The sequence below is a fragment of the Cherax quadricarinatus genome, chromosome 69 (genome assembly GCF_038502225.1).
Source record: "Cherax quadricarinatus isolate ZL_2023a chromosome 69, ASM3850222v1, whole genome shotgun sequence".
Classification (NCBI taxonomy): Eukaryota; Metazoa; Arthropoda; class Malacostraca; order Decapoda; family Parastacidae; genus Cherax; species Cherax quadricarinatus.
Window position 1 is genome coordinate 15,689,839 of NC_091360.1, and position 19,218 is coordinate 15,709,056.

A 19,218-nucleotide genomic window follows, 5' to 3' on the forward strand; every position below is an offset into this window, starting at 1 on the left:
CAACAACAATTAACCATCTCAGACCACTAATTACCCAACAAAAGGCTGCAGTTAGAATGATAACAAATTCTCACTACAGGCAGCACACTCCACCAATATTCAATACACTAAACCTACTCACCATACAAAACATCCATACTTATTACTGCACCTATTACATACATAGAACACTTAACTCTGATATTAACCCTCCCCTCAAACATCTCCTTGCCAACCTCAACAGAACACATGACCATAACACAAGGCACAGATCACTCTTTGATGTTCCTCGTGTTCATCTCACACTATGCAAAAACTCAATGCACATAAAAGGCCCTAAAATCTGGAATTCATTACCTGTAAATATAAAAGAAACACTACCTGTTTATAAATTCAAGTCTCTACTCAAAGATCACTTACTCACCCAAAACCAAATAAATACTGAATAACTGAACCTTATAAATTGTATATCTTAAATGTTTCTCACAATTATATCACATAAATGTTAAACCTAAAACCGAATCTAACTTTATTATTTTTAAATACACTACCTTACAGAATCCTTCATATGACCTGTCTTTGTAATACTCACTTGTGCTTTATAGTAATCTGTTTACATTAATGTTTTATCACTGACTTCATCATTGCTTAGTTAATCTTAAGTTAATTTTAAGCCAGCCCGTAATGCTATGCATAGTATAAGTGGCTTTGGCATACTGCTCTTATCTGTATTTTTTTTTTGTACCTCTGTATGTGTGCACAAATTTATAATAAATAAATAAATAAATAAATATATTATCATTCACCAATTAGAACAGAAGTATGTACACTATATACACTATGTACAGCGATAGATATTGGTGCACTCCACGGTAAGCAAGGCAGAACAGAAGCCACTAGAGAGCAGACCGTGCTTCAACCTGCTCTAGAATGGGAATGACAAGGGCAGACAGGAGAGTGGTACCCACATAACCTCTGCGACTGCCAAAACCATCTTCTCATTGGATGGAACCTGGGTACTGGTTGAACGACGGGGCCCCATCGTCAACCCTCAGTCCCTGGTTCGCTAGTTGGGGGTGTGTACATGCGCCGAATAAAGGTTACGTACTCTTTGCATGCCACAATAACCTTCAATACCTCACCAGTAGGTAAGCTGACTGGCGGACCTTTCTCTGCCGGTTATTTTTTAGATAGTTTATGGAGGTGTTTGTTGGCAATAGAAAAATACATTATTCATACTGAACATTGTTTCTTCAGGTACATGATGGGTATTTCTATTATCTTCAAGTTCCTATCCACTGTGCTGTTCTTCCTGTCATGGTGGTTGTACGTGCCTCCTCCAGAGAGCCGGGATGCTGACTCTCCTACCATCACCTCACCCACTGCTGGTGATGCTGCCGCTCTCTCCGTCTCACCCCACATCAAGTATTCCAAAGACATCAAGGAATTTAGTGGCATTGATAATCCTGCAGCAGAGCTCTCGTGAAGAGCAGTGCTGGTGTAGGTGTTAATGACTTAATATATGTATGCAAATATATTTTTAACAATACGAAGAAATAACAGTCTAGGTCTCAGAGTTAGACTTTATTTTATGTTCATGTACGTCCTCTGTCCTCTGAGAATTTTCTTGCCGTTATAGTTCCCTTTATATTAAAATTGTATTATTTTATATATGTTGTATTATTTCTAAGGTAATTTTTACGTGAAATTATATTTGAACTGGGCATTTAAGCATAAACTAAATAATTGGCCCCGTAAATGACTTGTGTAACGGCCTACTGAGCAGAACCTACATAGGACTTTCAATTAATATAATTTTTTCTTAGTTAAATAAAAGTCATCACTTTACATATTAGAAGCAAATTGCACTCGTGCTAGAAAGGAATATATGCCAAGAATTGCTTTCATGGTCAAGTATAAAAATAACGAGTCAATGCTGGCAATAATATGGCAGTTAATAAGACGCTATATTCTGTTTATGGCATTTTATTGAAGAGACGTTTCGCTCACCAGCGACTTTATCAATTTCGAGAAGTGATAGCCCCTGGTGGGCGAAACACCTTCACAATAAAATGCCATAAACCACATATTGAGTCACGTTAACATATTGTCTGAGTAGTTCTAATAACACACAATAACAAAGTAGTGAGGGCCACTTCCTTGCCCTCTTCCTGCATAGTGCCAGTACAAACAGTTATCTTGTCCCCTTCTCCATTTTGCGTAGCGCCAGTACAAACAGTTTGTGAACGAGAGAGAACACTCTGGTTAAAGTTCTAATCAACAGTTGGATATTTTCGGTATCTGGAATGCACTTAGCAGAGGTTTATATTTATCCTCATTTTAGTTATATTTTTATTATGTTTATCCGTCCAGATGTGATTTTAAATATAATCCAAGTTCCAGATCCGTACGTGGTAAGTGTCCTAAAGTACTGTTTAGGTTCTCAGACTGAAGAAAGAGATTGGTGTACCTATAAAGAGGGTTAGGTACCTAAAGAGGGGGTCAGGTGCCTTGGTAATGTGCCCTAAAGTACTGAAGAAAAATATTTGGGCACCTAAATAAGGGCTAGGTACCTAAAGAGGGGGGTCAAGTATCTTAAAAATGGTTAGATGCCTAAAAATGATACCTGAGGGGTCAGGTGCCTATTAATGAAAATTTAGTACCTGTAACAATAAGGATCTGTACCTAGAACAAAGGTGAGATTCCTTAAAATAATGGTGAGGTACCAAAAATAAGTCATGTAGCGAAAAAAAATAAGGTCAGGTACTTAAACGATTTCGTACCTAAAATAAATATGCAACTGCTTTCCCAATCACTTAGACAAGTATATTTTTCTAAATGTGTTTACAAATCTTGTTGTCTGACAGTTGTAAGTGATATCAGTTGTGTTTCAAGAACTGTATAATAAATCTTGTATTATTCAGTATTGTAGATATATCTCTACGTGAATGTTTAATTCAGCTGTAGGTGTTCTAAATATTAGTTTTTTTTAATCAGTTATGGATTACAGCATGTGCCTAAGATTTATTTGAATAAACTTTTTTGTAAAAGTTTGTTTCTTTTGTAGTATCCAAACGTAATAATGTAAGTTGCTCTATCTCAAAACATATAATAACCTGCTTACATCTACGAGTCCTTTGTCTACTAAATAAGATACGTACATACGTATATTATATATATATATATATATATATATATATATATATATATATATATATATATATATATATATATATATATATATATATATATATATATATAACTTTCATCATTATTCACTCCATCACTGTCTTGCCAGAGGGGTGCTTTACACTACAGTTATAAAACTGCAACATTAACACCCTTCCTTCAGAGTGCAGACACTACTTCACTTCCCATCTCCAGGACTCAAGTCCGGCCTGCCGGTTTCCCTGACTTCCAACAGCACGTCAAGTCCTAAAAACCATTTGTATCCACTCCTATCTAACACGATCACGCATACTTGCTGGAAGTCAAAGTCCCATGCACACAAACCCTTCTTTCCACCCCCTCCCTTCAACTTTTTCTAGGCCGACCTCTACCCTACCTTCCTTCCACTGTAGGTTTATACGCTCTCCAAGTCATTTTATTTCGTTTCATCCTCTTTAAACGTCCGAACCACTTCAACAACCCCTCCTCAGCCCTCTGGGTAATACTTTTAGTAACCCCACACATCCTCCTAATTTTCAAACTATGGATTCACTGCATAATATTCACACCACACATTGCCCTCAGACATGACATCTCCACTGCCTCCAGCCTTCTCCTCGCTGCAACATTCACCACCCATGCTTCACACCCATATAAGAGCGTTGGTATAACTATACTCTCATATATTCCCTTCTCTGACTCCACAGACGACTCAGTGCACCACTCATCTTTTTTTTCCCTTATCAATTGTATGATTCACGTCATCTTTCATAGACCTATCTGCTGACACGTCCACTCATAAATATCTGAATGCATTCACCTCCTCCATACTCTTTCCCTCCAATATGAATCCAATATTTCGTTGCCTAAGTTTTTTTTTTATTTTCGTCACTTTACCTTTTCCTATATTCACTTTTAATTTCCTTCTTTTACATACCCTACTTAACTCATCCACCAACCTCTGAAACAGTGTCATAACGAAAAAGAGCAACTGTGGCAACTCCCACTTTGTGTCAGATTCTTTATCTTTTATTCCTGCACCTCTTGCCACCAGCCGAGCATTCACTTCTCTTACAACTCCATCTGTAAATATATTGAACAACCACGGTGACATCACACATCCTTGTCTAAGACCTACTTTTACTGGGAAATAATCTCCCTCTCTCTCCTACATACTCTAACCTGAGCCTCACTATCCTCATAAAACCTCTTCACTGCTTTCAGTAACCTACCTCCTGTTCCATACATTTGAAACATCTGCCACATTACCCCCTTTTCCATCCCGTCATACGCCTTTTCCAAATCCAAAAATACTATAAAAATCTCTTTACCCCTATCTAAATACTGTTCACCTATACCTTTCACTCTAAAAACACTTGGTCTACACACTCCCCACCTTTCCTAAAGCCTTGTTCATCTGCTATCCTACTCTCCGTCGTACTCTTAATGCTTTCAGTAATACCTCTGCCATACACTTAACCAGGTATACTCAACAGGCTTATTCCCCTATAATTTTCACACACTCTTCTGTCCCCAATACCTTCATGCAAATGAACTATGCATGCTCTCTGCCAATCCCTAGGTACCCTACCCTCTTCCAAACATTTATTAAATAAAAGGACTATCCATTCCAAAACCATATCCCCGCCTGATTTTAACTTTTCTGTCTATCCCATCAATCCCAGCTGCTTTACCCTCTTTCATTCTACCCACTGCCTCAAACTTCACCCACACTCAACTTTTTTTTTTATATTTTATTAAAACCATATATATTGCATACATAGGTCATACATACAGTGCAATTAAAGTATATAAGAAAAGATAATGAAGGTCATTATTCCCTCTAGATACAATAAGTATCTCATCCATCACATAAGTAAAGAATTATAACATTCAACACATACTCTAGTTCACTTGTTCTGCACATCCCTTCACATATTCATCCTATATCCCCCCCTTCCCCCGCCTAGTTTACATCTCACATCAAACTTGTACAATAACACTACTCTGCACATCCATACAAACAATATAGATAATACATCATCAGCAAAAACCTTTTCAAAAGCACGTCAACCATGCCAAGTATTGCACAAATTATTACACAACCTAATAAGAAGACTTTCACATCAGTCCTTCTGAACCTTCCATACCACGGGCAGGGATAGAACCCACGATCAGAGAATCTCAAAACTCCATACCGTCGCGTTCTGAACCTTGTCCGAAGGATCAGTACACATTTTAATATACACATGATTCCATTTTTTATGTAATACCAGATTATAATTCCATCACCTTCACAATCAATCTCCCAAATAAACTTTTCCGTTTTACCTATAGGACCATTACAGAAGCACATACACCTCTATAACACAAACACACACACACACAAAAAAATCTACACGGAAACACCTAACATACCTTTACATCTCAGGCATGTAATGTCCTATGCTCACAAAAATTATGAATGATACTGACGCAAACGTCTGATTATATATATATATATATATATATATATATATATATATATATATATATATATATATATATATATATATATATATATATATATATATATATGTGTGTGTGTGTATTGAATCTTTCCCTTGAAGATGGACAGTGGTTGCAAGCCTCACTTCCGGTCAGGCTTGGGGGGGCTGGGAGTACGCAGATCCTCCCAGATTGCTCTACCAGCTTTCCTATCCTCTTCCATAGCATCAAATGAGTTGATAAGACAAATTCTTCCTGATACCCTCAGCGACTCAGCAGGAACAGAAGACCCTAGCTATGCCAGTGCCATCACTGAATGGGAGACTCTTGCTGCTCCAGCACCAAACCCTAGTGCAGCACTGGCTCACAAACAGTCAAGCTGGGATGGCCCGATCACTGAAAGGGTGCTTGCCAACATGCTCAAGGCTGCAACATCAGATAGGAATATTGCCCGTTTCCAGGCAGTGAGCGCACATCACTCCGGGGACTTCCTCCAAACAGTTCCCATACCGGCAATGGGAATACGACTCGACCCTAAGACCCTCCGTATTGCAGTGGCTCTGCGCCTTGTTCCCCAATTCACACAGAATATATGTGTATTTGCGGCGAAGCGCAAGCAGACCAATATGGTCTACATGGTCTTAACTGTTCCAAAACCAAGGGCTGGCATGCAAGACACAATGAGGTCAATGACATCATTAAGAGAACCCTTGCTACAGCTGGATGCCCAGCCGAGAGGGAGCCCCAATCACTAGCAGCCAACAATACCCACAACTCAGCAAACTGCCCCGACGGGATCACCATCTATCCTTGGAAGAATGGCAAGCTCTTAGCATGGGACTATACCTGTGTGTCCACACTGGCTGACACCTATATCCATCACAGTGTGGGGGCGACAGGGAGGAGCTGCTAACCACAGGGAGGAGTACAAGATCAGCAAGTACAGGGACATAAGCCAAGAGTATCAATTTGTCCCAGTGAGATCAGAGACCTTGGGATCATGGGGAAAATATGCCACACGTTTCCTTAAAGAATTGGGTTCCAGACTCATCGACACCACCAGGGACCCAAGGGCAGCCGCTTTCATGTTCCAGCGCCTCAGCATAGCCATCCAGAGGGGAAATGCTTGCTGCATACTTGGCTCGCATCCAGCCTCGAAGGAGTTGGAGGAAAATCATGATCTTTGATACATTGTGCCATTTTATTCATGTTTGTTTTTTCTGTAAATGTATTCTGTTTATTAATAAATGTTCACATAGTATATAAAATATATAGGGGGCGGTAGGAGAAGAAAATATTCAAACAGCTCCAGGGAGAACCTTGAGTTTTCCCTGAGGTACGTTTATTGTCTTCTCTGAGGATGAGGGTCCCCATTTCAGCTATAGAGGTGGTACTATATATATATATATATATATATATATATATATATATATATATATATATATATATATATATATATAAATATATATATATATATATATATATATATATATATATATATATATATATATATATATATATATATATATATATATATATATATATATATATATATATATGTATATATATATATAAATATATATATATATATATATATATATATATATATATATGTATATATATATAAATATATATATATATATATATATATATATATATATATATATATGTATATATATATGTATATTATATATATATTATGTATATATATATATATATATATATATATGTATATGTATATATATATATATATATATATATATATATATATATATATATATATGTATATATTATATATATATATATGCAAAACAACCACTCTGAAAGAATAGAGAAATTCCAAGCGCTTTCGTGACTACTCACATTATCAAGGAACTATGAAAGTGAAGCATCCAAGGAAGCTATATAAGGGGTCGGCCAGCACCTCACTATCAGATCCCACAACGGTTAAACACCTGACGCGCGGCGAGCCAACTTGGATAGGTCCTTTGCAAAACTCACCCCCAAGCTATTTATTTGTCCAGTGTATTATTAAATTCTTCCCAAATTCTATTAATTATAAATGGATCTAATTTATATAAACCAAAGGAAATATTCATATTATTGTCAAAACTGCTTTTTATGAAACAAGATTCAATTATATTCCTGTCGACCATGGACTTGCTTGATACTACTTTCTCAACTTTTTGAAAATCAATTGGATGGTTAAAATCTCTTACATGAATAAATAGAGCATTGGAATCTTGTCCAGTTCTAATGCTATATTTATGTTGTTTTAATCTTAGTTCGAGATTTTTACCAGTTTGACCGTAATAAACTTTATCGCAAATTTTACAAGGAATCTTATAGACACATCCATCAGCATTTTGGGGGGAATTCTTAATCAAAAGTTTTTTTACTGTATCAAGATTTTTGAATACAACTTTAATATTAAAAGTCTTAAGAAGAGAAGGCATATCAACAAAGTTTTCATGGTAATGGAGAACCAACATATTTTTAGTTGAATAAGGCTGGTTGTCCCTTTTTGGATTGTAAAAAGTATTTCTAGCAACTTTAAAAGATTTATCAATTACATTTCTTGGGTATTTTAAATCATTACCTATTTCATAAATTTTGGATATTTCCTCATCTATGAACTCAGGACTACAAATTCGTAAAGCTCTCAAAAACATTGATGAGAAAACAGACAGTTTGACTCTATCTTGATGCGAGGAATAATAGTGGACATAGGAACAGTTATTTGTAGGTTTTCTGTAAATTTTAAATTTGAATTCATTATTACCCTTAATAATTAAAACATCTAGAAAAGGCAATGAGTTATTTTCTTCAAACTCAACAGTAAAGTTTATAGAATGGGCTAAGCTATTTAATTTTCCAAGAAAATGGTGTAAATCTACATTTTTGGGCATAAGACACAAAATATAATCAACATATCTGAACCATTTAGCTCTATTAGGGAGGATTGTGTTAAGCAACCTTGTTTCAAAAAATTCCATGTATAGGTTACTAAGAACAGGTGAAAGAGGATTTCCCATTGCCATACCAAACTTCTGATAAATCTTTTAAAGTTGCTAGGATAAATCTTTTAAAGTTGCTAGGAACACTTTTTATAATCCAAGAAAGGGCAACCAGCCTTATTCAACTAAAAATATGTTGGTTCTCCCTTACCATGAAAACTTGGTTGATATGCCTTCTCTTCTTAAGACTTTTAATATTAAAGTTGTATTCAAAAATCTTGATACAGTAAAAATGCTTTTGATTAAGAATTCCCCCCAAAATGCTGATGGATGTGTCTATAAGATTCCTTGTAAAATTTGCGATAAAGTTTATTACGGTCAAACTGGTAAAAATCTCGAACTAAGATTAAAACAACATAAATATAGCATTAGAACTGGACAAGATTCCAATGCTCTATTTATTCATGTAAGAGATTTTAACCATCCAATTGATTTTCAAAAAGTTGAGAAAGTAGTATCAAGTAAGTCCATGGTCGACAGGAATATAATTGAATCTTGTTTCATAAAAAGCAGTTTTGACAATAATATGAATATTTCCTTTGGTTTATATAAATTAGATCCATTTATAATTAATAGAATTTGGGAAGAATTTAATAATACACTGGACAAATAAATAGCTTGGGGGTGAGTTTTGCAAAGGACCTATCCAAGTTGGCTCGCCGCGCGTCAGGTGTTTAACCGTTGTGGGATCTGATAGTGAGGTGCTGGCCGACCCCTTATATAGCTTCCTTGGATGCTTCACTTTCATAGTTCCTTGATAATGTGAGTAGTCACGAAAGCGCTTGGAATTTCTCTATTCTTTCAGAGTGGTTGTTTTGCATATTTTGAAAATCACCTGTTTACTGTGATCTTATTGCATATATATATATATATATATATATATATATATATATATTTATTTTTTTTTATTATCACACCGGCCGAGTCCCACCAAGGCAGGGTGGCCCGAAAAAGAAAAACTTTCACCATCATTCACTCCATCACTGTCTTGCCAGAAGGGTGCTTTACACTACAGTTTTTAAACTGCAACATTAACACCCCTCCTTCAGAGTGCAGGCACTGTACTTCCCATCTCCAGGACTCAAGTCCGGCCTGCCGGTTTCCCTGAATCCCTTCATAAATGTTACTTTGCTCACACTCCAACAGCACGTCAAGTATTAAAAACCATTTGTCTCCATTCACTCCTATCAAACACGCTCACACATGCCTGCTGGAAGTCCAAGCCCCTCGCACACAAAACCTCCTTTACCCCCTCCCTCCAACCCTTCCTAGGCCGACCCCTACCCCGCCTTCCTTCCACTACAGACTGATACACTCTTGAAGTCATTCTGTTTCGCTCCATTCTCTCTACATGTCCGAACCACCTCAACAACCCTTCCTCAGCCCTCTGGACAACAGTTTTGGTAATCCCGCACCTCCTCCTAACTTCCAAACTACGAATTCTCTGCATTATATTCACACCACACATTGCCCTCAGACATGACATCTCCACTGCCTCCAGCCTTCTCCTCGCTGCAACATTCATCACCCACGCTTCACACCCATATAAGAGCGTTGGTAAAACTATACTCTCATACATTCCCCTCTTTGCCTCCAAGGACAAAGTTCTTTGTCTCCACAGACTCCTAAGTGCACCACTCACTCTTTTTCCCTCATCAATTCTATGATTCACCTCATCTTTCATAGACCCATCCGCTGACACGTCCACTCCCAAATATCTGAATACGTTCACCTCCTCCATACTCTCTCCCTCCAATCTGATATTCAATCTTTCATCACCTAATCTTTTTGTTATCCTCATAACCTTACTCTTTCCTGTATTCACCTTTAATTTTCTTCTTTTGCACACCCTACCAAATTCATCCACCAATCTCTGCAACTTCTCTTCAGAATCTCCCAAGAGCACAGTGTCATCAGCAAAGAGCAGCTGTGACAACTCCCACTTTGTGTGTGATTCTTTATCTTTTAACTCCACGCCTCTTGCCAAGACCCTCGCATTTACTTCTCTTACAACCCCATCTATAAATATATTAAACAACCACGGTGACATCACACATCCTTGTCTAAGGCCTACTTTTACTGGGAAAAAATTTCCCTCTTTCCTACATACTCTAACTTGAGCCTCACTATCCTCGTAAAAACTCTTCACTGCTTTCAGTAACCTACCTCCTACACCATACACTTGCAACATCTGCCACATTGCCCCCCTATCCACCCTGTCATACGCCTTTTCCAAATCCATAAATGCCACAAAGACCTCTTTAGCCTTATCTAAATACTGTTCACTTATATGTTTCACTGTAAACACCTGGTCCACACACCCCCTACCTTTCCTAAAGCCTCCTTGTTCATCTGCTATCCTATTCTCCGTCTTACTCTTAATTCTTTCAATTATAACTCTACCATACACTTTACCAGGTACACTCAACAGACTTATCCCCCTATAATTTTTGCAATCTCTTTTATCCCCTTTGCCTTTATACAAAGGAACTATGCATGCTCTCTGCCAATCCCTAGGTACCTTACCCTCTTCCATACATTTATTAAATAATTGCACCAACCACTCCAAAACTATATCCCCACCTGCTTTTAACATTTCTATCTTTATCCCATCAATCCCGGCTGCCTTACCCCCTTTCATTTTACCTACTGCCTCACGAACTTCCCCCACACTCACAACTGGCTCTTCCTCACTCCTACAAGATGTTATTCCTCCTTGCCCTATACACGAAATCACAGCTTCCCTATCTTCATCAACATTTAACAATTCCTCAAAATATTCCTTCCATCTTCCCAATACCTCTAACTCTCCATTTAATAACTCTCCTCTCCTATTTTTAACTGACAAATCCATTTGTTCTCTAGGCTTTCTTAACTTGTTAATCTCACTCCAAAACTTTTTCTTATTTTCAACAAAATTTGTTGATAACATCTCACCCACTCTCTCATTTGCTCTCTTTTTACATTGCTTCACCACTCTCTTAACTTCTCTCTTTTTCTCCATATACTCTTCCCTCCTTGCATCACTTCTACTTTGTAAAAACTTCTCATATGCTAACTTTTTCTCCCTTACTACTCTCTTTACATCATCATATATATATATATATATAATATATATATAATATATATATAATATATACATACATATGTACGTATATACATTATATATAAATATATAAATATATTTATATATATTTAAGTATATATATATATATTATATATATATATATATATATATATATATATATATATATATATATATATATATATATATATATTACACAGATATTTAATTTTGATCCATTATCATATTACACCTCAGCCACATAAAAGTAAACATGGATTAGTTTGCTTTTCCTTCAGTTGCACAATTTGTCAACATGACATACAACATAAGTATTTAATTAAACATTAAATTTACTGTGACAACTCGATTCCTCACGTAATTAGTTATCTCTTATACATATCACCCTCTATCTACTAACTCATTATTAATATCGTCACATAACACATGCTTACCATACCTTACATCTTCCTAACTTTAAAACAAAACAAAAATAATAATACAACCTCTTAAAAGACAAGATAGTACTAAAACTTTCATATTCTCTAACTCACTAACGTTGGTCTAAATTGACAAAAAGGACCACAAAAGACGAACTTTATCATACACAAAGCAATGACAATATTACAGCACATTTCTATTAATGATAACCCTCCCCCCCACGACCTTAGTGACTTCACACTTTTATATTTCTTGCAAGCACTCTTTCCAACCTCCTAAAGACCAGTCCACCCCAACCCATACTACGCTAAATCACGAAGCCCTCCCACTGTCTTGGCCCTATACGAAACAGTAAAATCTAAAGCCCACCTATTCCAATACACAACCTCATTATTACACCTCGTTATATAGAATCGTCCCGCCAAAGCCCGAATTCTTTCCTCCCTCCCCCCCCACCTCCCGCATCGCACACGATACATAAACATATCTGCAACTAAATACAATACAGCTCTCCTCACGCCATCCTACACTCCCTCTATATCGAAACTCAATGCCCTGAGCATTGCTAACCTACTCCCTCCCACCAGACCCAACACTCTGTGAAACCAGATTCGTACTTCCTTTATTTTCGCACAGAAATACACTACATGATAGGCAGTTTCTTGCTCCCCACACAAAACACAACTTGGAGACTGCAAAACAGAACTTGGAGACTCGCATCCTATACAATCTAACTTCAGTGGGCAATATCCCATGTAGAAAATGATACAATGTTTCCCTCACCTTGGACTGCAACCTTTACTTACGTAATTTTCCCCATATACTTTTCCAATCATAAACTGGAAAAACTCTCTCCCTCCACCACATCATGTCTCCTGCCCAAGTTCCCCAAAACACACACCTTCACACTACTTGGATCTCTAACCTGTAATAAGTACCTCAACATACTCATGCATACCTGTAAATCCCTACCCCCCACCACCGCCTCACATCATCCATCACTGCCCCTACCCTAGCTCCTCGTTCCCCCCCCCAACCTAAGATAACATTGCTTCACATACATACCCATCAACCTGTTCTCCAAAGGTATTAACCCTAAACCTCCCATCATTATCGAATTCGTCACTACGGTTTGCCACAACCACTGGCAACCATATCCCCAGACAAACCTCACTGCTTTCCGTTGCAATCTCCTTACAACTCCTGGCATCAAAGGATATGCCACCACCACATGCCACAATTTTGGATATATAAGCGTGTTTACCACAATGACCCTTTGTAGTAAAGTCAAACTGCTCACTCTTATACCACCCAACCTACGTAACGCCCCTTGCTCGACCCTATCGGTTTTAGCCTCCCTAGCCCCCTTTACATCCCCCTTATATACCACTTCACAAATTTTTATCTGCTCTACCACCTTCCAACCATACCTAGTCACCATTCCCCCCCAACCCACGCTCCTACCTCCAAGAATTTCGACTTTACACCATTAACACATAAACCTGTCACTCCACTAAAAATATCTATGATTCTGTTAACACTCCATAACCTCTCCTCTCCCCCACTAAAACAGTCGTATCATCTACATAACCTACTATACCCGTCGCACTCTTATTCCTTACCATCCCTTCACTCACCCCTACATTTATCAACCTATGTAATAGATCCTGCAAGCATGTAAACAGTATCTGTGACAATGGGCAACTCTGCATCAGACCCTGGGTCATACTAACCATTGTCCCCAACATACCATTTATTTGCACTCGTACCCTACCACCTCTGTAGTGTTTCCGTCCACTTCACGATCTCCTCCCCAAATCCCATTCTCTGCATAATCATCCATAAAGACTCTCTACACAATCATAGGCCGCCTTCCAATCCAGTGCTATAACCCCTCCCCCACCCATCCTACGTTCCTCTGTATAGTCCATGATCCTCCCCATGTCCACTATACATTGACCTGCCTGGCACACCCTTTTGTCCCTCATCAATAACCTTCCCTATAACCCTACACAACCTATTACCCAAAACTTTAGCAAAAAACTTATAATCTCCACACATTAAAGACAATACCCTACAATCTTGTATGCTGCTTTATACCTACCCCTTTGGTACCAGGACGACAACCACTGTCCTCTGCTTCACCCTCATACCTCCCGTTTCCTTAATCACATTCAGTAATATCACCAAGAATTCCTTCATAAACTCCCAGTTTTTCAAATAAAAATTATTCGGTATCCCATCTATCCTGGGTGATTTCAAAACACTCATTCCTTTCAAAGATATCCACACTTCCTCTTCATCAATGGGTCCCTCAATAACTGCACTATCTTTCGTCCCCAGATTCCTCTGAATCCCCTCCTCTAGAATCAGCAGATTATCCCTCACCCTAACTCCCCATCTCATATAATTCTCAAACCACGCATCAGCAAAACCACTCATTCTGCCCGTTGTATCCAACCTTTGCCCCATTTTATACCCTCCCACATCTGCATGTACATCCAACTTCATCATGGTCTTTATCCTCTGCCGTTACCTTAGTCTCCTCAAAACACATGCTGATGGCTTATCCTCCTATAAAACATCCTCCAAGCCTCCCCTCACTCTCTCACCATCAAACCTTTCATTCTGCAATTCCTGCAATCTCGTTTTTATTCCTCCTATCTCATCCACAGGATATTTCTCACCACTGCCCTCATAACACTTTTTCAACTGCCCTTCCAGATACCTCTGCAACCCATAATTTCCTTGACTTACCTCCCTACCCTTCTTTACATAAAAGTCACATATTCCAGGCTTAGCGTACTCCTCCCACCATACTAGTAAATCGATCTCCCTTCTCCCCTGAGACCTCGCTTGTGTTCACCACTCAACAAAACTGTCACCATCCTTCTTCCCCTCTAACAAACTCACATTAAGTTTCCAGTAACCCGGATAATGTCTCGGTAATCCTCCCCACCCTACGTCCGCCACCACCCCCTATGATCTGAAAATATGACATTCATAACTTCCATTTTAGCAACCATTATCCACGGTGTGACATATATACGGTCCAATTGCGCCGCACATATGTGTGCTCCACCTTCCACTCCTTGCCCCCCATTATGTCCACCAATCCTGCTCCCCCTAAAGCTTCCCTCAAAACCCCTAGAGCACACCTTGCACCCGTCCACTCAACATCTTTCCAACCACTCACACTATTCCAATCACCTTCTACCAAAGCATATATAGGCAACCCCCGCATATGATATACTAAGGTACCCTTAACAAAATCCTCTTTTATGCACCTATTACTACCCGCCGGCATATACACACTCACAAAACACACCCTCTCTCCACTCCAGGTCCAGTCCACACTCACTACTCTCCCATCCCCCCTTCTTCCCGATGTAAATTTTTAAAAGGACTTGCCTGCGTATTAAAACAGCTGCACCTCTCTTATGCTTCCCGTATACCCTGCAAACACGTGATACTCATCCACTAACAGTTCTCTTCCATAATTATGCTCCTGTAGAAATATAACCTCAATGCTGTATCTCCTCAAAAATTCACTGAACCATCTGCGTTTTACGTCGGCCCTTAGGCCATTCACATTTAATGCTATCTTGGGCTTACCTTTCGACCTTAGACCTTATTTTTCCTTATGCTTTTCCTCACTATACTTATCACTATCTCCTTTTCTAGCATGATCTTTCCCCTGCCCCTTTCCCCCCCCCCCCGTGAATTTTCTTGATACTACCACCAATGGTTATTTATCCGGTCTCTGGGCCGGTGTTAGGACATCATCACTATCAGATGTACCAGCCTCTCTTACGAGATTCACCTGTTATTTGCATGTCCTCATCGACAACATTTCTCCCTCTGCACCTCACCCTCTGTCTCAGATACCCTTAGTGACATCTCTGTACCACCATCGCACATCTGCTACCCTCTGCATCCACCATCGCCCACTCCTCCTCCACCACATCCAAGACTTCATCCAGGTCCAACTCCACCTCCTCCAAACGAAATCCACTCAACCCTAAATCTGCCCCAACTTCTGATATACAGAGCAAAGAACATAAAAACAGATCCATCTCTTCCTCCCCCTCCAGGAGACGGGTCCCTAACACCTACAAACACACATCCACCAATGGCAACACTATAACGGGCTTTAATCTAAACTCCCCCAACACTAACTTTGGTATAACGAAACCATTAAATCATGTTTAAGGTGATTCAGTTCAACATACGTTCTTACTGTACAATTAGACACCTACTGGCCGAGCTCCTTGAAGCAGAGAGGTCAGATATTGTTTCACTAAACAGTACCTGCCTTAGAGCCCCTCAACGTATCCGCCATTATGGTTATACTGCGCTACAGTCCCCCTATGATCCCCACGATGGGGTTGCCATCCTTGTCAAATCCAACATAAAACATGAATTTCTCCCAATCCCTTTTATTCACCAACACTGTCTTGCAGTCAGAATACACACCCACCTTTTTCACCACCTATGCTCGCCCAAACACCATTCTCAACATACACGATCTTTCCTTAGTATTCAACTACACCAACACACCAACATACCTACTAGCTGACATGAATGCCAAACACACAACCTTTCATCACACCAGTAACAATCAACTTGGTCACCAATTACTCAACTTCGCGAACCATAAACACCTATTTCATCTCGGCCCAGCCTTCTACACCTTCTACAACCACACGGGCCAAGGCAAACCCGACATCATTCTTCTGCTACTAACATCTTCAAACACATCTGGGAGAACATCTTCTACCCTCACCCACCTCACCCTAATGCTATCCAACATATTCAGAACATAGAACACTACACACACACACGAAACAACAACAGACAGCCACATCCATCTGGACTCTCTTACCTCCTCCCATGAACTTGACACTCCTTTCACCAACACAGACATTAAAACTCTCCTCAGACACCTTCCTCTCAAGGCCCCTGGTGCCTCTGGCCTAAACCATATTATCCTGAAACACCTTCCTGACTCTATCATTACTGCCTACACAAACCTCCTCAATGCCTCCCTTACCTCTGGATACTTCCCTTCCCTCTTCAAAGCTGCTGCTGCTATCCTCCTTCCTAAACCCAATAAAGACCACTCTGACCCTAGAAACTATCGCCCTATCAGCCTCCTCGAAACTTTAGAAAAACTTTGAAAAACTCATAAATCACCGCCTTTGCAGATACCTGGAACACAACTCTCTACTTTCTGATGGCCAGTTTGGCTTCAGAACACACAGATCCACACAGGATGCCATTAACATCATTCTCAACTACATCCACATAAACACAAAGCAAAGAAACAGGACAGCCCTGGTTGCAAAGGACGTTGAAAAAGCTTTTGACACTGGCACGAAGGGCTCAAGTACAAACTCTGCACTAACTTTAACCTGCCTCTCACTACTCGTAAACTCCTCTGCAACTTCCTAGACAGTCGTACCATGAGAATCAAATTCCAAATCTGTTACTCTGACTACTTCACACTAAATGCTGGAGTACCCCAGGGATCTGTCCTCTCCCCTACCCTCTACATTTTATACACTAACGACATTCCAACACCTGTATACCACAACTCCATCACTCTAGCCTATACAGACGACATTACACAACTTATCACCCACGCCAATATAAATACACTCACACACAAAACACAAAATGAGGTCGACAGGATAGCCATCTGGGAACAAAAATGGAGGATCAAATCCAATGCAGCTAAATCCAGCATTACATATTTTAACTATAGGAAACGTGATCCTGCATTACCTGTCGAGCTCAGAACTGCTGACACCCGCACTTACATCCCCATCACACAATCTGTCACTGTCCTTGGCGTTAATCTTGACTACCTTCTTCACTTACATGGACACATTCACTCAAGGCATGCAATAGCTAGTAAGGCCCTTGCGGGCCTTTACAAGCTGCAACATGCCTCCCAACGCACCAAATTACACCTCTGCAAATCCCAAATACGTCCTCTGATAACTTACTCTCCTCTAGCTCTCTCTCTTGCAGCTAAAATGAACTTACTTAAACTGCAGCATGTCCAGAACAAGGCGCTGCGCTGGGTGCTTGATGTCAGATGGGAGGACTTCACCACAAGCGAGTCTCTCCATGCCCAATTAGACATCCCTGCGCTGAATCTGTACTGGAAGACGCTCAGTGACAGACAGATAGACAAATCTGAGATACGACATGACTACTGGACCTCCCTCCTTGACGAAGACATTCGCAGACCCACAAACCAACACAGCCTTTTCTACTCCTTGTATGATCCTGCCCCTAACCCTATTTACAAATAACCTTGGATTCTCTGACAGGTACCGTGCGCTGTTCGTTCTCTGAACATTCTCTAGCGCTAATCTTCTCCTGTCCCGTCCTCCCCGCTCAACCCACTGGAGTCCCAACAGAAGAGCCGGAATTTCTGTTCTCAGTGTCTGTCCCACGATCGCCTTAGCTGCTGGGTTAAGCCCTGGCTCTATTTCTACAACTAAGAACACTTCTCTCCAGAGTTGTTCTTCGTCTGTCCCGTCTTCCCCGCTCATCCCATTTGGGATCTTATCTGAACTTGTTCGTTCGTTCATTCTATACCTATGTCCTCCTCCACAGATTCTCCATCCTTTACATTATGCTGACTTCCTTGCTCATTATGTTCATTCTGTAAGCCTTGTAACACAGAGTTCATGACATCCAACACACTGGTACCCAATTCCTCTGGGCCCGCCTCATCCTCCATTCTCATGACCTCAGTGACCTGTGTAACCTCCGGTAAAGTTACACACTCCTCTACATGACCCTCCACCATATCACTCCATGTCTTTCAAGCCTCAGAATTCCGTCCTGGAGTCTGATTCATCACCTCACTATCCCTCTCCACTCCCTTCACTGCACCGCAATTCTCAGGTACTGATCATTTAGGACACTGCGCAGCCGTATGTTCATAAGCCCTGCACAGTCTACATGTACATTTCTGTCCTGCATATGTAACATATATCTGTGTCCTGAAATCCCTTAACACCACATAGGACGGTATGGATCTTC

At 39.7% G+C, this 19,218-nt stretch overlaps 1 protein-coding gene across 5 annotated transcripts in view; it reads left to right on the forward strand.

The window, feature by feature from the left end:
• The window catches only part of Oatp26F (Organic anion transporting polypeptide 26F), a 669,510-nt gene extending 666,499 nt beyond the window's left edge, over window positions 1-3,011 (forward strand). For all 5 annotated transcript variants that reach the window (XM_070099851.1, XM_070099848.1, XM_070099850.1 and 2 more), the window contains one exon: window positions 1,237-3,011. In XM_070099851.1, the coding sequence (XP_069955952.1) occupies window positions 1,237-1,465 (229 nt within the window). In that variant the 3' untranslated portion in view covers window positions 1,466-3,011. The remainder of the gene's footprint in view (window positions 1-1,236) is intronic.
• Window positions 3,012-19,218: the final 16,207 nt, after the last annotated feature.